This window comes from Hesperophylax consimilis, chromosome 10 (genome assembly GCF_061612785.1).
Source record: "Hesperophylax consimilis isolate HC1 chromosome 10, BYU_Hcon_1.0, whole genome shotgun sequence".
Taxonomy (NCBI): domain Eukaryota; kingdom Metazoa; phylum Arthropoda; class Insecta; order Trichoptera; family Limnephilidae; genus Hesperophylax; species Hesperophylax consimilis.
Genome location: NC_142845.1, coordinates 10,436,035 through 10,462,203, shown reverse-complemented (window position 1 = coordinate 10,462,203; position 26,169 = coordinate 10,436,035). Strand labels below are relative to the sequence as shown.

The 26,169-nt window shown below is 33.9% G+C and overlaps 1 protein-coding gene across 1 annotated transcript in view; it reads left to right on the top strand.

The window, feature by feature from the left end:
* Positions 1 to 25,875, top strand: part of LOC149420268 (cytochrome b5-related protein-like) — a 58,033-nt gene extending 32,158 nt beyond the window's left edge. Inside the window, exons 4-6 of the mRNA XM_089636562.1 lie at positions 8,673 to 8,864; positions 13,552 to 13,770; positions 23,100 to 25,875. Coding sequence (XP_089492688.1) covers positions 8,673 to 8,864; positions 13,552 to 13,770; positions 23,100 to 23,409 — 721 coding nt within the window. The 3' untranslated portion in view covers positions 23,410 to 25,875. The remainder of the gene's footprint in view (positions 1 to 8,672; positions 8,865 to 13,551; positions 13,771 to 23,099) is intronic.
* Positions 25,876 to 26,169: the final 294 nt, after the last annotated feature.

Genomic DNA, 26,169 nt, shown 5'->3' with positions numbered 1-26,169 from the left:
AAATAAAAACAGACAGGATCATTGGCATGATGTCATCTGAAAAAACGTGAAGTTAGCATCAAAACGCTAATGGTACAAAGTGATAATAGTCTAAACAAATCTGACTTGAATATTATTATGAGAAGTGATCTTAACCCCAGCAGGCCTTCCTCCCCGTATGGTTTTATCAATGCTTCAGCGGCGTATAAGGGAATTACCATAAATAAGACTGAATCTGATTTAAATATCAAATAATTGCGAAGAAAGTGTGTTTAAGTCTATTTGCAAGAATGTTAGTGTTCTCTCATGAAAGGCTTACCAAATATCAACACCATTGTATTTATAGTATAAAAGTCTCTTTTTTTAAATTTATTTATTTTATTTTATTGATACATGATTTAGAGAGTACATGTCGTTTTTTGTGATATTTCACCCTCCATGCTAGGGATGACCCTGTGTTATGGCGGGTGAATTTAAATCAAATTTAATTATATTATTATTAAGTTCTGCGAGCATTTTTTGGTTTTTGTTATTGTTACAGCTGTTTCGGCTTTCAAGGCCATTTTCGAACTGTGTTTATAACCACGTTTAGACGACTTATTTATATGATTCTATTTTACCCCCTCTCAATTTAAATGATATATTACCGGTTAAACCGATTTAATGATAAAATAATTGAGACACTAGATTTTATATTTTATAATATTATTAAATATGATTTACATTAAAGTAAAAAATAATTAAATTCTACAAATTAATAACAAAAACAATAAATACTATAGTATTAAAGTCATTCAAATTAATAATTTTTTAATAGTGTCATCACGCATATAAATTACTACAGTCAAAGGTCAGGAAAAAAATATATTGATAAACTCCTCCGGTACCTACTTGTAAAATAGTTTTATTTAACCCAGTCCTACATCGCTGCAATTATTACACTGCCGAACACGTTTTATGCAACCTACAATGAATTGGCGAGTGTTCTAGTTAGGAAACGGCCACTTTCCTTGATTAGTTTCCTGTTTTTATGGGTTTATTTGAATTAAATGCAAATTTTGCAGTGCAATTATTCATGAAACTAATTTAATTAGTTTCCGATGGGATAAAACTATAGAATAAACAATTAAAAGCCCTCTATTATGATAACAATGATTGTATTATGATCCGTAGTGAGATATATAAACATCATTGTAAAAACAATAATTGTTTATTTTTCTTAGATTTTTTTTGGCCAAAAGTATCAGTGATTTTTTTTTTGGGTTTTATGCCGTGTTTGGCTACCTCCTTTTGATGTTTCGGACAGCATTACAGTGTCCATCAATACACATCTGCCCTGATGATGAATACTGTAATGCTGTCCGAAACGTTAGCTAAATAAGGAAGAAGCGCAACACGGCATAATACCCCAAAACTTAATTTCTATCAAACTAATGCAATATTTGTAAGTAAGCATGAAACAAGTGTTGTGATTAATATTTTTTACATTATTCAAAGATCACTTAAAACATTTTCAAAGGGTTTCTTAAAAGAATAACTAAGTAAACTGATTATTTCTCTTATTGCTAAGGATATAAATACTTATAAGAACTATGGAAAATTAGAAAATTGTATGAATATAACATGCCTTTTAATCTGCAAAATACAAAATGTGCTTATACACACGAACACAACATGTGTAAAAACATCACAATTACACGAAAAATATACAAGACAACATAATAAATTTTACACTAATACAGGAAAGAATGGTAAGAGAAGTATAGGCCACGAGGGTTTAAACATTTACAGTATCCTTCTCGATAGCCTGAAAACGGAGAATCGAATAAGTACAATTAAGAAAAAAAACTGTTTGATCTTAACTTCGTGTGCTCTCGTCAATAACTGGATTAAGCGCTCGAGTTTTAACCGTTTACCCTATATTTTTAGGATTTATAAAAAATATTAAAAGTTCCTATATGCACAAATTCTTAAAAAGCATATTATGGTGTGTGATCACAAAAACTAGGCATAATATGCCGGAAACACTACTATTGTCTATTACTATTGTCACATTGTGTAAAATTATCATTATTTAGTTTGTTAATATTATATGGCTTAAATTTAGTTAGAAAGTGAAATATTTGTATTTCTTTAACTAATTTATGTAATAAAAAAATTAAAATGAATTGAAAATTTGCTTGCTATCTCAAGTATGTCCATTATTATCGAAGCTAGAAAAATAAGGTTTGCGGTACTGAGCAGATAAACCGATGGTAGAGTGCCGGGGGCGTGTTTCGCTACCCGAAGTTATATAGATCAAATTTAATATCCCTCACTGCTGTTGAAATTGATCAAACTTTTTAAATATTGAAATTCTCTCTTGAACAGATTGTTGGAACAGTTTTGTGATTTGATTTTGAAAGTTTATAACGTGATAATTCTTTATTTTTTCTATACACAATCATCAATAAGTTATGTTTTGAAACAAACATTATTATTATGGTAAAAAAACTTCAATTTTACATTTTTTTGAAAAAAAACTAAGATGATATAAAAAATTTTCACCATCGACCAACATAGTTGATATATCGATGATTTTCGCTGATGAATAGTATAACAAAGGAGAATGTGATATAAACATCGATTTTCAAATGTGAATACCGCACAAGAGTCTCAACTGCTCCCAACCGTTTGGAACCAGTGAGACTATGGCATCCGCAATTGAGTTTGCGTTGTAAGGCTGAAGGTATTGGGGAGAGGAAGGAGATGGGGAAGACGAAGGTAAATGTCTAAAGCCATCTCAAGCAACGTTTCAATTCTGAATGGTGATCTTACACCAGGGCGATACTAAAAGTATCTTCCACTCTGGAACGTGCCGTGAGTATATTACATATCATTCAAATGATGGGTCATTTTATCAATTTATTCTAGGAAAGTGTGTGATGTCTCTAAGTACTTATTTCCTGTACACATGTTTTGCCTTTGAATTAATGCAAAAAATATCGCAGCCAGTAAAATGGACATAACTTTAAAAACTATTTTTTTTTAACTGAATTACTACTCATAATTTAGTCAAACAGCAGTTAGACTTAGTGCTTTTATGTAGCATAACGACGAGATAATCAGCTTAATTTCCCAGCCTGGGACTATTGATGTCTGCGACCCTCACGAGACTTATCCAAATATCGTATATTCATTTGGTACATCACTTTTATTAAATCGGTATTCATAAGGTTTATTTGGATTTTTGGTTTAATTTTTGCTCGTTAAATTATTATTTGAGTGATTTTACTCAAAGCTAAGGGTTAAAGTTAATTTAAAAAGGTAAAAAAACAATGCATAACTTAGATTATTCCTGTAGCTAAGGAAATGGATAGAAACTTCGTCAGAGTACAAAGATTGGATTTCCTCTAATTGAAAAAAAACTTTTCCAAATTTTAAACTGATTGGAACAATACAAATATATTGCCAATTGGATATTTGTTAAAGCTTAAAATAATAAAACATGTGGATAATGGCGACATTTTGACTTAATAAATTTATTCTTGGAAATTGAATACTGATAGACATACTGGAAAAATTGACATTATAATGATAACTTCAAAGTGATTTCCATTTTTCAGAACATTGTTCCATAAAACCGAAATCAGTTTGTGACCTTTAAAAATATACATTAATAACGTTTTCAATAGATTCAAAATAACAAGTTTTAAACGTACAAAAAAATATGATGTAATTCAAAAAGTTTAACGGATTTGTTAAAATTTTATTATTTTCACAATACTTGTTGGTTTTGATGTGCCAAAAAACAAATTTGACTTCCATTGACTAAATTCATCTGTGTACATTAGATAAATTTTTTTTTGAAAATATGAAAAAGAAATTATATTTTGTTTGCTTCGGAAATATAAACCTGATTATGAACATTTTTTAAAGAAAATCTTGATGCAAGCGAATACTTGCCGATTGAAAATAAATTATTGTAATAATAAACATCAATCAAATATATTAATAATAATGAGCCCTATTGATAGGGCTAGACACTATTAGACAGTGTCCGAGAATAATGTTTGGATCATACGAGGACAGTACAATACTGTTTTGTCCCAGCTCCGGATTGACTTTACTAATAGGAACAGTAGTTAATAAAACAATGCTCCAAGACACTGTCCCTGAGAAAGACGGAAAAATAAAACATAATGTCTAATGTTCGCGTGTATACGCGTTTTGACAAAACAGTAGGACAATAGCTCCGCGCGCACAAATCTCAACTCTCAGCGTTGTCGGCGCTCGAATCTCGTATTTCAGCTTAAAATGTTACGTAAATGGAACACTTCAATAGATCTTGGTATACAAAACCTAATATTTTTGCGAACTCGCTCGTCACGCGTGTCGTCGTTTATCCATTTTCGCAGTGTCCTGCGTTTGAACCGCGGTAATATTATTGTATTGTCCTATTGTCGCGCCTTGCGCGGTCGAGGCTGTTCGTTGATAGAGGAGCAGGGACTGGACAATATTGTTTTTGTCTTCTGTATTGTCCTCGAGTGATCCCGGCATTACTAGAATAATTATGCGCAGACTGTGCGAAATATTTAAAAATCTTTTATTAATTCATCACACACACACCCTAGTTGAAAACGTATATTGTAGCTCTTACTTAAATAACTCATTGATTTATTATGCATTTACGAAGGTTCTAGAATTCTAGACTTTTGGAAATTCCCTTTGATATATGATTTCGTTCTGTGCAGATAATCAGAGAAGCTTTATTGAAGAGTTGAGTGTTCATTGAACAAATTATGTAAATTAATATAAAATTATTTCCATGTTTTGGTTGTATATGAGAGAACTGTGAGGTAAAAATTATATTTTTCACTATCACGTTTCGCTCCGATGGGCTCTTACAAGATTTTAAAAATAAAGAGTAAATGCATGACAAACAGAAAAAAAACCTGAAATTATATTTTGATAATAAATAAATAAACATTTATTTTGATTTTTCATTTCCAGCTCGGCTTTTACATGTATATTTTTTTAAGACAAAGAACCACTAACTTAGCACGACAACAAAATAGCATATCTAATACATAGTTGTAAACAAGTGCACACTACATAATAATATACCTTATTAAGTGTTCCATGATATTTCATCAAAATGAAAATTCAACACACCTCCAAAAAGTGATATAGAGTAAGATAAGATATAAAGTAATGAAACAAAAACTATGTTTAATAGTTACTTATGTAACCTTTTTAACCTAGTTTTTATTTAATCACTTTTCATGACTTCATATCACTTTTTGGAGGTGTGTTGAATTGTCATTTTGATGACATCCCCGGTCACCCTTTTAGATATGGTAACGTAAAAAGTACGCAATACCATTTAAAACACCTTACACATAGTAACTTAAAGAATTGCACAATACTTAATTATAACGTGAAAAAGTGCAGAATACATAATAACATACCTAATGAATAGCAACGGAAACAAGTGCACATATATAATAATAAACCTAATGTAACCTAATACATAGTAACGTAAACAAGTGAAAAATACATAATAATATACCTAATACAGAGTAACGTAAACAAGTGCACAATACATAATAATATACCTAACACATAGTTATGTAAACAAGTGCACAATACATAATAATATACCTAATACATAGTAACGTAAACAAGTGCACAATACATAATAATATACCTAATACATAGTAACGTAAACAAGTGCACAATGCATAGTAATATTCCTTAAACATAGTAACATAAACAAGTGCACAATATACAATAACATACCTAATACATAATAACGGAAACAAGTGCGCATTCAATAATTATCACCGATCAGTGGCTGAGTTGGCATCGCGTTTGGGTCCCACCCAGGCATCGTACGTTCAAATCCTCGACTGGCTAAGTCCTCCATCACTATACAAACAATATTTTCCGTTTAGTTTGGAGGTAGTAGGAGATTTTCAAATATATGAGATTTTAGGTTATTCGTAACCCGACAATAGTTGTCTTTCTTAAAAAAAATCATATTATAATTTACAAATTTTTCGCGAATTCTTAATAAAGTTTATAGGAATTTTTTTTCCGTTTAATTGCATAGATTTTAATATTTCTTTAAATTAATTTAAGACTATGTATGGTTTTCACTACATACCAGCGTTCAGTTAATTGCTGAAACCTTCTAATTCCAGGTAACTTGAATAATCCTGAATATCTATAAATTAAACATGTAAACAAGTTATTATTCAAAAGCCCGATATAATTTATTCCTAGACATGTATGCAATTATTTGCTCTTCCTTTGAACATTGTACACATGCAAAATTTGAAAATATTTATCACCCTCACAATATATTGTGTTTAACTAATGCGCCGAATTCAAATAATTCGCTGAAGTCAAATTAATTTTACGCCATTCTTCACTAAATAGGTGACAACGACTGCCGACTGGGTGCCGATTAGATTGAATTGTTGTTTTTTTCTTCTTTTTTGCCTTTTTTATTCCAGATCTCGGGGAGGGTGGTGCAATCCTACGAGTTCTATGTAATACAGGGTTTTCCAATAAGAGGTGTTATTTTGAATAGCCCGCTATTTCAGTGAATGTTAATTTTAAAGCTGTCATTTTTTGACATTTGACAAGTAAAAACTACGCCATTAATAAAAATGGAACGATACACGCTTCAACAACGCATTGAAATTATTAAAATTCACTTGAATGAATCAAATTCAAATCATCTTGAGTGATGAGGCCCATTTCCACCTCGGTGGCTTCGTCAACAAGCAAAATTGTCGTATCTGGAACTCGAAAAATCCAAGAGTTATTGTTGAAAAGCCTATCTATTCTCAACGTGTGACTGTTTGGTGCGGTTTATGGTCCAGCGGAGTCATTGGACCTTACTTTTTCGAAAATGAGGCTGGAGCAACAGTTACGGTGAATGGATTGCGCTATCGAGAAATGATTAATAATTTTTTATGGCCGGAATTAGATGGTATTGATCTAGACAGTGTTTACTTCCAACAAGATGGCGCTACGTGCCACGCAAGCAACGAAACCATCGATCTTTTACGATTGAATATCAAAATAACACCTCTTATTGGAAAACCCTTTACATAGAATTTAAAGTAAAATAAAAATATTGTTAAAAAATGTATACAAATAAATAATAATAAAGAAAATGAAGATAATCGTTTAGACATCTATTACATCAGAAATGGGACCCTGTCAGAAGTCCAGTGCTCACAAGAGCGTTTTCGCTCATGGTTAGTCGCGTTCTGTAGTTGGTGATCCATTATCTAATTAGGGCTCGGAATCCTTGAACGCGCCCTTCTTCGAACATCTTAGTGAAACTGCAGAACCGGGACAATCCAAAAAGGATTCGGTACGCGTTGTTGAATTAAACTTGCATTCTTTTAGAGACGCTTTATTGTAGTTGGTCAACAGCTCCATGGTGTATAAGCTGGTGCAGTAAGTGTACTTTTTAAATCTCCGAAAGATCATATTTGCCCTAGTGAGCATTGATCTTCTCTTTCGCTCAATACCCGAATCATAATTGAGCTCCGCTATTATTATGTGTCCTAATCATTGGACCTCGGATTTTTCTGTTATTCTCGTGTCTTTGAGGCTGACTTGTAATACTTTTGTAGGGTTTGCGTCCGACTTGCATACTAGCAATGTTATGCTCAGCGGCATATTCTTCAACATTGCTTTAAGGAGCATGGAAAGGAGGTCAGATGGATTGGGAAACTGCCGCGGAATATTATTTTTTTATATGAGATCTGTCACATTGAAAAATGACAGCAACGTGATACGACAGGAGAGGGAGTTGCATCATTTTAAAATATCGCCTGGCTAGTAGATCAATGCGTATTATCGTCCCTACGCCCACACTTATAACACATCATCTGTCAGGTGTTACAGTTCTTTACGGTATTGTATGGCGAGCTATATGGTGTCAAAAAACGCTTTGATGTGTAAAGCGTAATGTGTCGCCACCCCTAGACTCAGAGGTCGCGGTTTCATATACATACGCGGGAAAAACACCAAAGGAATAAAGTATAAAATAGAAAACACTGTGGGTACATTTGCACGTATTTTTTAAATAAAAAACACTGTCAGTACCGCTCTGCTGAGAGATTATTACAAGGAATCAAACACGAGCATTACACGTAAAATACAGTATGAAATCAGATTGTCGAGCATTGTACATTGACCAAAAATTGATCTCGTAAAAAAATATTTTTTCTACAATACTATTTTTATTAATCTATCCCCCCCTTGTTAGCTCTGAACTGCTGTGAATTTTTAACATGTATTTTTTGTTTATTGATGATTGAACCTTCCTCCAGAGGGACTTGAGTCGACTGCACTAACAACTGAGCCAAATCGCACTTGGGTAGATCCGACATTAATTTCACATATTAAATACTGTAATGTCATTCGACTTCAGAGAAATGTGTGCATGACCGCGTGTGTATGCCTTATTACCATACAAGGTTCAAAAGTTGATAAAATGCATTGTCATCGACAACGAGTCTATCTGTCGAGTTCCAGCTCGATGTCGAGAAGTGGATTAATTTCTTCTTCCAAGATTCATATTCATTCATACATTCATGCAATTAAACAAAACTGATATTCAAATAGACGAATTTAAAAATTAAGTTATTTTAGATTTTTGTTAAAATGAAACATTTTTCTTTCAGTGAATGGAGAGTCACCCACGTTTTATCACATCATATTTTCCCAAATACTCTGATGGACTTCGAGATGAGCGTTCTGGAACCCTTTTTCCAGTACTTGCCCAGAAAAGACAAGCACTTCTTTGCCAAATACGTTTCCTATGCGTATTCCTTCATTATTTACATATCATTTGCCTTAGTTCAGGCGATGAAAAGGTAAGATTCATAAATACTTTTTCAATACTATATTTTTTTGTCTCTCCAATGCTTTTAAGCTGGGTAGTTTTATGGGTACTGCGAAAAACTTTTTCAGCTCAAAGCTAAAAGATATTTAAAGAAAAATTCTATTTATTAAACAAAAAATAATATCGAAACTTTTAACAACAAAGAAAAATCCACTTTAAAAAATATATGGGAATAAAATTCTTAGAACGAAACTGAATATAGTTGTCTGTCAAATCAAAGAAAAATAAATTTCAACTTTGATGAAAGACACCATAAAGTTTTTTTTTTTTTTTTTATATTTACTCCACACAGGAGGCCCTGAAGAAAATAATTTCCCTCGGGGCCTATGTCATCTTTGGGGATGCTGTGTGGAGGGTCTTTTTTTGGAGAGGAAGGAGTGAACATGGGTCTTGAAGAGTCCCATGTTGTAGGAGGGAGGAAACACAGAGGCCGGCAGTTCGTTCCACAGCCGAGCTGTTGAACTTAAGAACGAATCGTAGAAGCGACCCGTTCTCATGTGACAAGTGTCAACTGTGTACAAATGTTGGGCGCGCGTTTGGCGTGTATCCCGACTACGCACCGGTGCCGAAGGGATCAATGACGCTAGTTCCTCAGAGCATCTTCCATTGTAATACCGATAGAACAAAGACAGCATACCTACCTGACGCCTGTGCTCTAAAGATTGCAGTCCGTTTGTTAAGATTGGGGAATCTATCAAACGGACCGCCCGTTTCTGCACAGAGTCAAGGGTTTTTTTCAGGTATTTTGGGGCTCCAGACCAGAGATGGCTGCCAAATTCGACAGTAGGGCGCACTTGCGATTTGTACAAGGTGAGCAGTTGTGTACTATTAAAGTATCTGCGGGCCCTGTACAGTACGCCCAGCTTCTGAGAGGCCAACTTTACTCTGGCTTCGATGGAGCCCCCGTACCTGAGCTGGTCACTTATAGTTACACCAAGCATATCAATGGAAGGCCTGTTCGGAAGATTGCTTCCGTTGAAGGAGACTAGATTATCATTTGGATCCCTTTTAGACGTAATCAGACAGGATTGGGTCTTTGAAACATTAAATTCGACGAGATTATTTTTACCCCAGGAGGAAATACTCTCGAGATAACCGTCCATTCTCTGCTTCAAAGCCCTCCGAGCCGTTGGAGTTTGTGTGCCCTTTGGGGGCTTGTCAAACAAAAAGCTATCATGAACTGTACTGTCATCCGCGTAGCAATGAATCGGTGCACATGTCAAAAGGTCATTGATGTGCAACAAAAACAAAGTCGGAGACAGAACCGATCCCTGTGGGACGCCAGCATTTATGGAGTGCGAGGAAGAGGTGAAACCGTCAGCAACCGCCTGAATTGACCTATCCCTTAAAAAGTCAGCAATCCACGTACACAGGGATGCGGGAAGTCCGTAAGAATGCAATTTGTTGACAAGTCCTCGGTGCCAGACCCGGTCAAAGGCCTTGGATATGTCTAGTGCGACCGTTTGGGTCTCACCGTGACGTTCCAGGCACCGCCCCCAAACATGCGTCACATACGCGAGAAGATCACCGCACGAGCGGTTCCGCCGGAATCCGTATTGACGGTCGTTGATAATTTTGTTCTTCTCGAGGTATGTGAGCAGTTTGTCGTTGATCACACGTTCCATCACTTTGGACAGAACTGATGTGATCGCTATGGGGCGGTAGTTGGCCGGGTTGGAGCGGTCACCTTTCTTGGGAATAGGGTGAATTACCGCTTTTTTCCAACCAGAGGGCACAGTGCCACACTTCAGGGACATTTTGAAGAGCTTTGTCAAAACTGGAACTATTTCCGCAGCACACCTCTGCAATACCAGGGCAGGTATTCCATCAGGTCCACTAGCTTTGTTAACATCGAGCCCCCGTATGACGTGGAGTACATCCCGATGCCGGATCCTCAGCTTTTTCATATAGAAGCCGCAGTGAGGAACCGACGGCGGAACAGCACCCCCGTCGTCGAGGGTCGAGTTTTCCGCAAACATTTTCCCTAATAAGTTAGCCTTTTCGGTGGCGGTGTTTGCTAGTGAGCCGTCAGGTCTGGTAAGAGGTGGCAAACTGGGTTTGCAAAAATTTCGACCTATTGAGCCCGCAAGCGACCAGAATGCTCTGCTGCCATGCGGGCAGGCAGCCAGCTTTTTGCTGATCTGCAGGTCGTGTTCGAATTTTGACCTATTGATGATTCTCTTGCATTCCTTTGCCGATTTGTTGTATGCTGATCTGCTTTCGGGCGTTCGAGATGTGTTGTAGGCTCGGTAAGCCGCGTTTTTTCGTCGAACTGCTTCGGAGCATTGTCGACTGAACCACGGCTTTGAGCCCACACCAGTTTCTTTAGTAGTCGATTGTATGAAGCCATCCATCGCCAATTTGATGACTTCACCAATCTCCTGGGCACATCTTGAAGGGTCCGAAGTCCGAAAACAAACAGCTGACCACGGAAAAGCGTTGAAATGGGCCCGCATACCGAACCAATCTGCTGACCTATAGTGCCACACTTTTCTCCTCAGCCTCTCATTGGTTGGTCTGAGGCTAACGGGGATTGATGTCGTCACTAGGCAGTGGTCAGATGATCCCAGAGGCGCTGTGACGTCAATCTTATAACCGTGTGGCACAGTAGTTAAGAATAGGTCTAACAGATTGGAGCGGTGAGTCTGGACATCAGGAACCCTTGTAGGCTCCTGAACCAATTGCTCTAATCCGTAGCAAATGGCAAAGGATTCCGCCTGTCGGCCAGCCGAGTCCGTTGGGCCTGAGAACTTCAACCATGGTTGTCTGAAACATCGGCTCAAGAAGAAGGACGAAGCAAAATCGGTTCAGATCCACAAGTAATGGTCAACAAATACACGTGAGACTTATAAATAGTACAGAAATACGAATAGTCTTTTTCTCTGATGTTTACTCTGGGAGTATCTTTACGAATACATTGCCACATTCATTGCTTACTCGGTTTCTATTGCAAATGTACAATTTTGTAATGAAATGTCAATTTTATAAGTTATATGTTATATTTGTTTCTTACAGTCAGTTGTTTCTTTCGGTCAGTATTATTATTATTATAAAGTATTGGCAAGTCTTGGGAATTTTTTGTCTCGGGATAGGGCACATCTGTCCGAAATGTTGGATCAACAAGGAGCGCAACATGTCTTTATGATTTGAAACCAGTATGTCTGGAGCCAGTGAGACTATGGCGTCGATGGATATGTTATATGATTATGTTGATGTGTTGCGGGGTTGAAGACAGTGGGGAGGAATGGGAGATGGGTAAGAACCAGGTTATTTACATCTCGTCACCAAACACTGCCAAAGCCATTTCAAGTAATGTTTCAATTCTGAATGTTGGTCTTACACCGGGGCAATTTTGTATCTTCCAATCTGGAACGTCCAGGTAATATACTATATATAATTTAAAATTACAAAAAAGACGTCCTCCGTGGTCAAGGGATAAGGGTCTCGACTAGCAAGCTGGAGGGTCAAATCCATGCGAGCGATGGTAAATTTAATTTTATTTTATTCATTAAAATAATATAATATTGTATATATGCGATTTGTACATATTTTTATTCATTTATTTCATCAAGAACTTTACTAAAACTAATATAATACAAAACCAATGAAGAAAATTACAAAAAAAAAATGTTCGCATAATAAAAATATACTATTACATGTGGGACAAAAATACGACACGTTGGTGCACAAAGTTGAAGGTAAAATAATACTTCGTGCTTAAAATCGTTGTAGGACATATGGCAAATATCAACATCTTCTGCGGGGAAGTTAATTTACCTAATCAGTCCTCACAGGTACACCAGCAATGGTAAGTTAGTTGTGCACCTGGGAAAAATCAGAAGCCTGTATTGGCGGCCTCGCGTGAAATTATCAAAGACGTAACTATGTAAGCCAGAATGACTGGTATTCTTAAGAAATGCTGTTGGAAACAGCATTGGGTAAATACCGAACTGTCTTATTCAAAGGTATTTCTTCATTAGATTATAAACGGTACCGGTACATATATTTTAGTAGACCATTTAGAATCGAAAGTTGCTTGATATGACTTTAGCCATGTATGGTGACCACCGTTAATTTCTCACCTTTCCCCATCACATCTTTCATGATTCCTTTCTAACATACAAAACGAACTTATTAAATTTATTAGCATGACATATTTCAAAAATATTTTCACATCATTTTTCAAAACTCCTATTTATTAACAGTCAATTACAATTCGTGAGCTTATTATAATTCTTGTTTTCAATTCATTTATTATTTATTATTTATTATTTTTATTATTATCCACACACTTCCTTCCTTTTATAACAATCTCAGGCGAAATTACATAATGATATTTTATGGACATACGTAATAGGTACTACAACTATGTAATAACTAAAAATATCTAATTGTACTGTGTGTGTCTTAACAAATAAATAAATAAAATAAATAAATAAATAAATCTCCTTCCCTACCCCAATAACTCAGCATCACAAAACACCCTAATTGGGGATTCCAGAGTCTCACTTGCTTCAGACGTTTGGGATTAGTCGAAACTCTTGTGCGGTTCTCACATAAGAAAGAATTACTTTTTACATGTAAAAATTGAAAAATTTTATGCATTAGTTCTCACAAAACATAACTGCACTCACTTATATTGTTGGATTGGTTTTCAGATTATATAGAATGACGATAAACAAAACGCAGAGGAAACGAGAATATCTTATTCCATTCTCCATTCCTTTGGCGATGCTGCTTTTATCTGACGTCGGGCTTAAAGAAGTCGTCGCTACCTGGTTGGCTATCATTGTCTTTTCAAGCTTCGTGTTTGCTTGCATTGGGTTGAATGCTGCTCATCACCACCCGTACATCTTCCACGATGGAGACGCGCCCCCGTAAGTTTCTCACTAAAACCAAAAAAGCACCTACCTAAACTAGGCCATCCTGACAAATCGGCAATTGCCGAGCATTTAAATGAAACCGGCCAATACTTTGAAATAGTTCCCGGAAATCCTGGGAAGACTAAACTCGCATAGAGCACGTCTCATTAAAGAGGTAATTGAAATTCACAAAAATTCCATAAATGTCATTAAAGCTCAATAACTCTTGGTACCCGGTAATTGACGGGTACACCAAAACTAAACGCAGAAAACTATTTAAAATTATATTGTAATACCAGCTCTTTGAGGATTGGAGCTCGCAATACGGTATCGTATTCACCACACTCTTCACCACAATCTTCGTTTACACATCTGCCCTGATGATGGACACTTTAATGCTGTCCGAAACGTTGGCTCAAGAAGGAGGTAGCGTAACACGGCATAATACCCCACAAATATATCATCATATATCGAGTTACGCTCTTATGACTAATTCTATGTGCCTCCAAATAATATATTGTAATTAGTGAATCTCCCCACCAGTTCCAAAAAAGATGGACTGGATTCGCAAATAAAGGAATTATCCTGTAGCACAGAATTATTAAAAACTCTAATTTAGGTTGTGACTCCGTCTGTCTGAAACTCCGGTTTAATTATAGGTACAACTTTTAACTCATACAACTTTTGTTTTGAATTTAAGTGTCATTGTCAAAATTAGAAGGGTCTGTTTTTAGAATTAAGACAAGCGGTAAAGTTCCCAACAGAAAATTATTTTAATAGCCATTTTCTAAATTGGTACTGATTTATCGAGAATTCAGACTATCTTTCTGCGCTGGTATTAAATATTTATGAACAGTTACATCCGATCATTATTATACTGTTGATGTTAGTTAGAATCAGTGGCACAAAAAAGCATCAGAAATTAAAGAACTTTTTTGGTTTTTAACTCATGTTTTTGGTTTGAAAATTTGATTGCTTGGAAATAGTTATTACGGATGCTAATGTGGCAGTGAGATATGGAAATATTAATTACCGTTAGTGAATTTCTTGGCCTTTCATTTAATTATGCATTTTACAAATTTTATAACGCTTGAAAATTTGGCCTGTACCTAATACAGCATGCTCTAAATCAGGGGTTCCCAAACTTTTTTGCCACGTATACCACTTGCCAAATATTTTTATTCAAAATGTCCTTAAACTTAGATTTGAAGTCTGTGTGAAGTGCATTTAAATGTCGAACGTCATTATTACCCTAGCTAGGAAAATTCGCGGCTTCCAATGTACAATGTTTTGCTTGAATATATTCATTCTGATGAGAAAAGGAACGTAGACTCCATTTATATACCTCAATTAACAACTTAACGAAATATAAAAAAAAATATATCAAATAAGTAATTCCTCAGTCTATAATATTTGTGTTAGGTCTATTGTGTCATTTACGGAACTCCTAAATGTTTTTTTTTTTTTTTTTTTTTTCTTTATTCATGAAATATTAATGTGTACAGTTTTTACATGCTTTTCGACTACCACACTAGACACACGCCCGTATTATGGTAGTCGAAATTTATATACATAGGTTTATATAATTATATAAATGTAATATTTGATAACTTGTTAATCTAAGTATTTTTTTTCTTACATGCAATGTATGTGTATAATAGGTGACACTTTTACTGGTTCCCAGTTCAGTAGATTGCTCAAGTGAACATCAACCGTATTTTAAACTGTTGATATTAATGAGATAAAATGAACACATTCAGCAAATAAATAGGTTACTTTACTTGTTAAAATAATGAAAATAAAGTAGAAATTATGAAAATGAACTTGTTGAAATAATGAAAATAAAGATTGATTAATTAATTATTAAACTTTTTTCTTTACAGAATTGAATGAAAAACAAAAATGACTAATAAAGAAAATGAGCTTAATTTAATGATGGCAGGCATTCCTTGAAAAAGTTCCTTCCTTTTATAAATAACCAATTTTGAACACTTATGACATACAAATTGTGAGTTTTTGATTTTCTGATATCAATACTCAGCGAGTTGAATATTTTGGGAGCAATATAAGAAAACTGCCGCTGGGCGAAAAGGTAAATGGGGTCCGCTCGTATGTAACCCCATTTGAATCTCGTGGACCCCCAAATTTTTTTCTCTATGACATAAACGCCCAGCATTCCGATATCGACACCTGGGGGTCCATATAGACCACATTGGGAACCTCTGCTCTAAAAGTACAAAATTTTTTGAAACTTTATTGCAAAATCTTCTGCTTACTCACCCTTTTTTGATTAGGTTTTTGGCAAATTAAGTTCTCCAGATTATCATTAGAAAACATTTTAATATTTGTGCTTGAACTTAAAAAATAAATAAAAAAATGCAATTTGCAGTCGTTTTTCTTAAAACTTTTGTGTTAAATAGTAATTTAATTCTTATCGCCATTTACGTAAGGAATGCGTAATTCCACCCGATTTTCGATGGTACCCGCCAAATTGTAGTATTCTTTTTCATACAGCCAAAGATTGTGTTTATTTTAAAAGGAGATAAAAACCGCTAGGCCTGCGGGCATATATGTTTTATTTTAGCCGACAAGTTAGTGGTATTGGCAGTTTTGATAGAGATCGTAAAATAACGGAAATTGCTGTACGGACGAATCTCAAAGAAGAAAGAATGTTGTCTCTTCAATATTGACATTGAGGAATCAATTGACATTTTTCCGGAAGAAGAATGAAAAAACATCATGAATATGAATGTGCAAAACGCCATGTAAAAATAATACATATTCTCAGTATGGTAGGTGCCATTTACCAGCATTTATTATTTTCTTACACTTCTTACAAATACATTTTATTTCATGCAAAAAATTTAGTTGAGTAAATAAATTTATTTAAATTATTTCATCCGCCATGCTAGGGATGTCCCTGTGTTGTGGCGGGTGAAGTTAACTGATTGAATTTATTTCTAATTTGATACATAATACATTTGATAGTATTATTACGCTAGCGTATGGACGGTCTGGGCCCTCTGATTGGTCGAATTCAAATCGTATGTTTCGGGTAAATTCCGCTCACTTGAACATTAAGACCCGATTTTTTACTGAAATAGGATTGCTTCCTGTAATACGAGATTTCTTCAAAAGCATCGTTTCTGCTTAAATAATTTTTGGATAATATCGAAAAAAATATGTTTAAGAATGTTAAATCCATTGGATTAATTACAGTAAAGTCAAAATTATCCACAATTACGTTTTATTTATTTAACGTTTGTCAAGAATCAAAGATTCTAAGATTCCTTGAAAATGTCAATCCCTCCATTACCGGCCGCTGGAGTAGTTTTCCTATTGGCCGATAGAGCGCATAAGAGCGATATACAAATACGTACAATTTCATTTATTCAAACAACGGATATTATTTTTAACGATTTGAAGTTCACGCATAATACGCGTGTGTTTGTAGGAAGTACAGGCACTGCCAACCCAATAAAATAATATGAAACAAAAAAGCTAGAAACGCTTCGTTGATTGTAAAATTAGACAACAAATCTCTAATCTGACCTTTACTTATATATATAATAAAACAATAATTTTGCCAGGTATATATATTTATATTATATATACTATTTATATTATATAATATATTATTTGGAATCGCTGGACACGGATAATACGAAATATTTTTAAATAAAACCTTCTGATTTACCTTAATTAATGTTTATATACTTCAGATTAAAAACTACTAGTACTCGATAGGTAGAAGCTGATATCAGTGCATTATATATTATCATAGTCATCATAGGTACTATGTAAAACTTTATCGGACTGTCAAGCAGTGTCGCACATTATTATTATACACGCGATTCTCCCATTTATTACTTTTGTTTCCTTTTCATATTATAATAGTATATATTTTGATCTTTTCATTTTCTAATAGTATATACCTTTCTAAAAATTTTTATTTTATTTTTTACAAACTCTTATTGCCTTTCAGACATTTTATAAGCACTTCATTCTTGCTTATACTACTTTATTGTGTATTATTACATATAATTTCTTACTTTGACTTAATACTATACTACAGATTGCTACTTATATTTTATTTATATCTCTTTTTTTCATACTTTTAACCTTACTTCTATTTACTGGTTATACTGGTTGCTGTACTATTCTCTGTAATTTAGTATGTGAATAGCACATGTTGTGCCGTATATGTAAAAATAAATAAATATAAAGGGAATCTGAATGCATTTGGGAAATTTTTAATTTTTTAATTTTAACATCTAATTACCCGCGGAGCGGGTTTTTAACTGCAAGTTATAATTATTGTTTTACAACTCTGTTTGATATATAAATGTTTTACATATGAATTAAATTAATGAAATTAAACAGGGAATGTGAGATATATGAAGTGTCTGTAAGTGGTTAGAATGTATATATGGTGTATGGAAAATGTATTACGTGAAAGTGAAAGGTAGAAGTATTCGAGGATGCCCAAGGTAGAAATGGTCAGTTCAAATAAACAAGAGATATTGTTTTTTAAAAAATATGTATTTTTTATATTTATCCGCAAAAAAATAGTGAAACATAATTTACAGAATATATAGTAATTTTTGTATTCAATGAACTCTTCCCTAATTGAGAATAACTCGTGGTTAGGGACGGAGTGTCGTTTTAAGTTTTAACATTAAATAATTTTAGGGATACTATCATATATTAAAACTTTTAAATTATGAACATAAGAGTACAAATAACAGATATATACGCTGATATTGCAAAAATTAACTAAATATTTTTTGTTTTTTTTTTTGCTTGAATCTCCGTGTAGATATATGTATACAAATATTTTTAACACTGATTTTTTAAAACAATAATATACCAAACAACTAAATGAGTCTGAGGTAAAGTGTATTTTAATTTTATTCTTAAAAAAAATTTCTGCTTGTTTTTCTTTAGGGATTTTGTTAAAACATTGAATTTGGTACTTTTCATTTCCTGAAACTTATCGCCTTTCTAAAAGAAAATCTCCAGGAAGCCCGCTGCAAAAGCTCAAGGAAAACCTCCGGTTGTTAATAAAATGAAAATAAGTTATAAATATGCAAAATCCTGAAAATCTCACCCATGTCGCTCAGTATGGCGGTAGATAAGAATGTATTTTCTATAAACTCCTAGGTATTCAATATGTTTGTGAAAGAAAATCCGTAAAACCTTTCTGTCTATTATTATTTAAATATGGTGAGAAGATCTCACAAGAAAATGATTTGAAAATTGGACGAGGAGAGTTGGTCCCTACGTAAGTTATGCTATTTATCACACAAATTTAATTTCACCATATCAATTACGATAAAAACATCATGTTGTATAGTGGTTTTGATGGTTTGTATAGTGTTTTTTAATGTTTTTTTTTTAAATACGTAAGAATAAATTTAATATAATTTATGTAGATAGTTGCTTGATACTAATCCACTAATCCTGATGTATGGCAGTGAGGTATGGAACTGACGGAGGAAGGATGAATGTAGACTGAATGCTGTGGAAATGAGATCGCTAAGGCGTGTGAAAAGGACGACTGATTAGTTTAGACATGTAAAACGGATGTACAAAATGATGTGTAAGGTGAATGTGACGCGGAAGTGATCGGTAGAAGGAGTCAGGGACGTCTGAGAAAGATATGGCATAATGCATCAAATACTATTGTCTGACCGTATTTTCAAGAGTCAGAATAACATAGATGAGAAAATGAATGTAGCAAAGGGTGTGTGTCAGGATGGAGTTACGTTGCGTTCTATCCTCTGCCTAACCCTGCGTCAGTTGTAAGTTGGTTAGTTAGCTTAGAGTTTCTGTAGTTATATTTTAAATCTTAGCCCATTTTGACGGTAGATTTTGGTAAAAAATATAAATATGACCAGCACTGAAACAAAATATTGTCCAAAAAATATAAGAAAAATAGAAGATATTTTTTAATCTAGCGTTTTATTATTTTATAATGCACGATTCACTGAACAAAAGTCTTTGAAAAAAGACGAATTTAAAACAGGAAAATACTGAACAGTGCGGTTTCATTAATTTGAACGTGAAATTAATAATAATAAAAACTTTGAAATGAAAGCAATAAAAAACCTTCCCAGAGAGAAAAAGAATGAATCTTCTTTTGTAACATGATAGCTGACTGGAAACTAGTGATATAATTGATTTTTAGAACCTTTTCCACTTCACCTTAAGCACTTACATCTTTTTAGTATTTTACTGCTTTATGATTACAGAAATTCCAATATTAAATTGATCCTTATATTACAACTAGTGAAGACTCATAAAAAATATGGGAAAGTCTGCTTTCTAGTTTGTAAATAATGCTTTCTTGAAAAGGGAACCATTGAAAAATCACGATATCAAACTTTATTTGTCAAGATGAACGCAAAGAAATATAAACAAAAGAAACACACATTTCTTTTTGGGCGGGACGAGTATGGATATTTATGGGAAATATTAGTTAACCAACACCTCTGTCATAGGTAACTCTAGGTGGTTCGCTATGTTTGGTGGGTTCCATAATAACTCAACACAGTTACAATTCAACATACCTTTAAAAAGTGATATAAAGTCATTAGAAACGATGAAATTTTTTTTTTAATCTAACTTAACCTAACCTAACCTAACCTAACCTAACATACTTAACCCAGTTAATAAAATTTTTGTTTCATCACTTTCCATGACTTTATACAACTTTTTAAAGATGTGATGAATTATCATTGTGATGATTTATCCGGTCACCGTTTGGTGACTTAGTAGTGGTGCCCGGGTTCATGAGATGAGGTTTCTCAAGGTCCCTCTGTGTGGGTCGCCGGATCGGGATAGGCCGCTTGAGGGAGACCCTTTGACCTCTTTGGCCAGGACCTCTCAACCCATCCCCTTGCACCCGAGTGGGAGAAATGAATTAAACGGACGTCATTCCAAGATGCACTGACCACCGCATTCCCTTTTCCATCACGAAAATTCATATTGTTCATTTCCTTAAAAATAACCTCTACAAGACATGCCGCCGATCTCATAAGACATGATTCATACGCTCATATATTGCGTTTTTATGACCCAAAATCAATCATTGTTAGATTTATTTGATTAGTTGACTGAACAAGTAAAAGTATTATACTTACAGTTATAGTTTTACAGTTATGGTGGAAGGAATACTAATACAGAAGAAAAATACTAATATTTCGGTGTATTTCGAAGTATTGTTTATCCATCATTATGATTTTGTTCTGTGACCTTTCTGCCAAAGAAAAATAATCAGATCAAATCCTGAAGGTAGCCTTTTGAAATGTGGTATTATTTATTTCTATCTGGAAACTTCGGATAAAATCGTTTGCAAGGATTATTTCTACCTATCAAATAATAATACTACATTTTGTTGGGATAAACTCCTCAACTTTCTTAAAAATCCATGGATGAAATGTTAGCTTATGTCTATGTTCTTTTAATTACATATAAATAATTAATCGGTTTTGTGAAGAGCTTAAAGCTTCACAATGCCGTCACAATTTTCATAATAATTTGAGTGACTTTTATGAGCTTTGTTATTTTCCTACAATATTCTTAGAAGGTTGATTCATTAGCTGAGTGATGCATAACTTTGAACGGTTTCACGAAAAATAATAATAATTAATTAAAATCATTTACCCGGAAGGGATGGAACCCAACCCAGCAACGGGCTATAATCACACTTTTTTAAATCACAGGACACAGAAGGTCCTGAGGAAAATAATTTCCTTCAGCGCCTATTTAATTTTTAGGGTTGCTGTGTGAAGGGTAGTTTTTAGTGAAAATAAGGAGAGGAAGTTCTGGGAAGGTAAAAGGTATCAGGGTTGGGTAGATTTCTAGGGATCAGTGTGTCTAGGAGGGAAGGACATAAGACATAAGGACATAAGAGTTTGTATGTATGCCTCCCACTTTGGCGCAAGGCGATAGGTCGAGAGACCAGTTGAAGAGGTCAAAGGGTCTTACCAAACCAGCCTTTCGCTATCTGACGCATTCTGAATATACCTCAGGTATCCATCTATAGCAGCAGTCGGGGAACCGGGGTAAATTACCCCAAATGAGGTAAAAATGTTTTTTTGGGGGTAATAAGGAAATTTTTCTAGTTTGCTATTTTGGAAGACTGTGAAAATATTACTTTTGATGACATCAAGGATACAGTTATAAAACATCTTACCTAACTCAGAGAGCGGTTCTCTGACTACTTTCCAGATCTTGATATACATACTTTCAATTGGGTTGTAGATCCTTTTAAATGTGAAATTGCTAACATACCAGAAGAACCTCCAGGTTTGGCAGAAATAATACTTGAACTTCGATCAAATACTGAAGAACGTATTCAATTTGAGAACAAAGCCAATCTGTCGTATTTTTGGATGTCAAAAGCTACGAAGGCTTTCAAAAATGCACATGAGGAGGCGGTAAAAAAGTTGCTGCCATTTGCAACAATCTATCTTTGTGAACAAGGCTTTTCCACTCTAATGAACATAAAAACGAAGAACAGAAATCGATTAAACGCCGAAGACTGTATTAAAATTGCTCTTTCATCAAAAAGTCCCAGTTTTGAAGTAATTGTATCAAACATGAAGCAACATCATTTCTCTAAAAACTGAAAGGGAAACCTGAAAATCTGAATTTTGGTTTGATCCAATTTGAGAATTTTATTTTGTTTGTCTATTACATACTTACTATTTTATTGTAACTTTTTTTTATTTTCCGTGTAAATTAATTCAATAAATAATGTTTATTTAAATAAAAATTGATTTTCTTCTTTTTAAAATGGGGGAAAGGGGTAAGATCGACTTACCCAAAAATATTTTGGGGTAATGGTTAAAAAATTTCCCCGACCGCTGATCTATAGGCATCCCTGCTATATCACCAAACGTAGCGAACCACTTCTGGTGACCTATGGCAGATGTGTTGGTTATCCAAGAAATGGTTACCGGGCGGCGGTATCCAAACCCGCCTCCCAAATTGAAACACCAAGCATTTAATATAATTATGCTGATGAGAGCAGATTTATCTTAGCCAACAGGCTGATAAGCCCAGAGTTCCATATCTGGAGTCCGGAGTATTCCGGAAAGATACAAGAAACGTACTTATTGAGTGAAAAATATGAATTAAATTATAAAACCCTCTTTTTCTGCACATGAATTAATGTGATGTTAATATGATTTATGGTCGATTTCCGCTCTAGTTCATAAGCTTGATAGGCTTAGTAATGCGTCCAGCTTTGAACATTTGCCATTGTTTAGAGTTTTGGAAATCAGGCGTGATAGCCAGTTGCTGGTGTGGAAATTAATTAAATACTTTTTTTTCAGTAAAGACACAGACTGGGGAATATTCCAATTGGAGGCCGTCATAGATCGCACTGACATCAACGGCAACCACTTCCTGGTGATGACCAACTTCGGAGAGCACACTCTGCACCACCTCTTCCCCACCCTCGATCACGAGGTCTTGCCGCACTTGAACCACGTGTTCGAACGGACCTGTGAGGACTTCGACACCTTCCACAGGATCACCACCCAGGGGGCTCTGGTACTAGGACAGTTCCAGCAGCTAGCGAGGACACACACCTATGGACCGGAGGAGAGAGCAACCTACTGGAGAAGCATTCCTTCTAAATAGAAATAATTTTAAAGGTTTTATGATATTTTTATTTTTGTAATTAATTAATTTAGTCGTGGTATGAACAATGGTGGACATGTCGCTGTTTCAATGCATCACCAATACCTTACACGAGCTTTTTAGTGAAGTCTGAAACATGGTGAGTTTTCCACGCTCTTTAATTGATAAATCAAACTATCCGAAAAAGTAATTTTATTTTCCTTGTGCAATCTGACCTAAAGAAGAGTACTCTAAAGATGTTCTCCAAGATATCTTAATGAATTGAGAAAAGAATAGATGGTGATACATTGAAACAGCAAAACATTATTAAATGGACAGATTTATATAAATTTTATTGTATTTACATTGTACAATGTGCTTAATATTTAATGTTCTGTATTTAAGTATAGTTTTAGAACGTTTTGACGGTAAATATTTGAATACCAAAAGCAATTACAGTGATTTTCAATAAGAATGTTGAGAAAATATTTTATTTAATTTTCTTTTAAACCATTTGGAAAATGATCAAGCAAACAAAATATATCCAAAACAGATAATAAACTGACAACTCTATTGTCATCAAACGATATGGCTTTTTATTTGAAAATTAACATTACTTGATTGCTTCAGTGAAAATTGAAGAAGAATAATACAAAATATGAACAAAAAAAAAGAATAGAACAAGATACAGAAAATAAAAAGGTAACGGTCGCAACTGAGTATCGAAACCAGGATCTCTGTATTACCGGGAAAACTCCTCAATCCTCTCGGAAATCAATCAGTTGCGACCTTAGAGTTAGAACCTGACCTGGCAAATGTCTTATTATTTTTGTTTGGTGAAATGAACGAAAAAAACCTATTCTATTGTATTTTGTAAAATATAGTATTTTTTTATACGTAAATATTGTAACCACCTATCTGGGTAATCTAATAACAATATAGTATAACAACCTATCTGGGTAGTCTAATAACTATATAGTGTAATGAACTATCTGGATAATCTAATAATTATATAGTTTAACGACCTATCTGGGTAATTTAATAACTATATAGTGTAACGACTTATCTGGGTAAATTAATAACTATCTAGTGTAACGACCTATCTGGGTAATCTAGTAACCTACCTTACTAACTTGAAACCAAAGAATAAAAAAAATATATTTTGTTTGATTATGAAACAAATATGGGTACCTGGATATTAGTAGGCATATAATGGAATATTTTTGTCAGAATTTCATTGCTAAATTATAATTCAAAATATTTTATTTTTATATTTTAAAGTAATTTTTTGCAGGTAACATTTTTTGTATTTTATATTGTTTGTACATGGATGTGATTAAACGGTATTTAATCATTTGCACAGCAACAAAATATTACTATATTTTACATATCGCACACCTAGATGAAGAGTAGTACAACTCAAAATACCTCTTTTATCAGGAACAGCAAAAAACATTTTACTCGATTTTTATGTGACCGATTAAAAATATTTTTATATAATGTTGTATGTTATTTTACTGGGATATTTATTTGCTCAATTACTTATCATCAAATATACGTATCACTTGTTTATTAATTAATTTCGTGTTATTTTAGTATTCGTGACTAAATCATTGTTTAATAATTTTATCAACTCAAATTAATCAACTATTATGAATTAGTAAAATTAAAATTACTTACTTTTGTAAACAAAACCGGAGTATGTGGAGATATAGAAACGCCCGAGAAACAAGACAGGTTCAATCACGAATACCAAATCAACTAAAATAATTCACGCTTTATGACTGCAGTTAATCACGAATACAAAACTAAGTCGAAATAATTCAGTCTTTGTGCGTATTGACAGCACTTTCCCCTACAGCTGGTATGTCGTAATTGGTGATGTGTTACTGTTGTTGGTGGTGGGTGTACGTGGAGCAACTCAGAAAGACTAACTTACATCGCCATCACATTATTATTGATGGAGATTTTAAAACAGGTGTCTTTGTAGTTTGTGTAGTTTTCGACGCAGATTCCGAAAATCGCAATAACTCAATTTTGAATTATTTCGAGTTGTGCTACCCTTTATCTAGGTGTGCGATATATGTAGGTATTAGCTCGGAATGGATTTTCGTATTATCTTATCTCAAATTAATACGTCACACATAAATAAAAAGTAACAAAACACGAGAATAGATTTATAAACTGCGATGGGTATTATTGTTAAAAATATTAAAATGAACCATTGTTTACTAATTTAATATTATCGAGTTTAATTTGTAGAACTTCATTTCAATTCAAGTTTTATGCTTTCAATATTATATTTCTGCAATTAATAGAAAACAGTAAATTTATAAACGGACTGTAATTATTATTACTCGTGACAGCTATTTGCCCTTAAAACTATAAACAGATGTCATTCGTCGTAATAATTACTCAGCAGAACTTATAAACTGTATAATATTTTAATTAATGTGTAAGAGACGCATTAAAAAATGAACCATTGTATCCTTGTAAAATCCATTATGAATAAATAATCAAAATATATACATGTTGAAAACTGAAAACTTTTTTATTTTATTCTTTAAAAAGAAAAATTACAATATTGAAAATGAAGGTAAAAAGTAATAATTATTAAGTATATTGCAGCACAAATATGCATACATATCATATATTAGGCTACATACTCAAATTTACTCGAAAGTATATTCAAATGTAACAATTACAAAATGGATAATACAGTTTTTGTACTTATATATTGATACTACGGGAGAACCGGACGAAGAGGTTTTTGGATTTTTT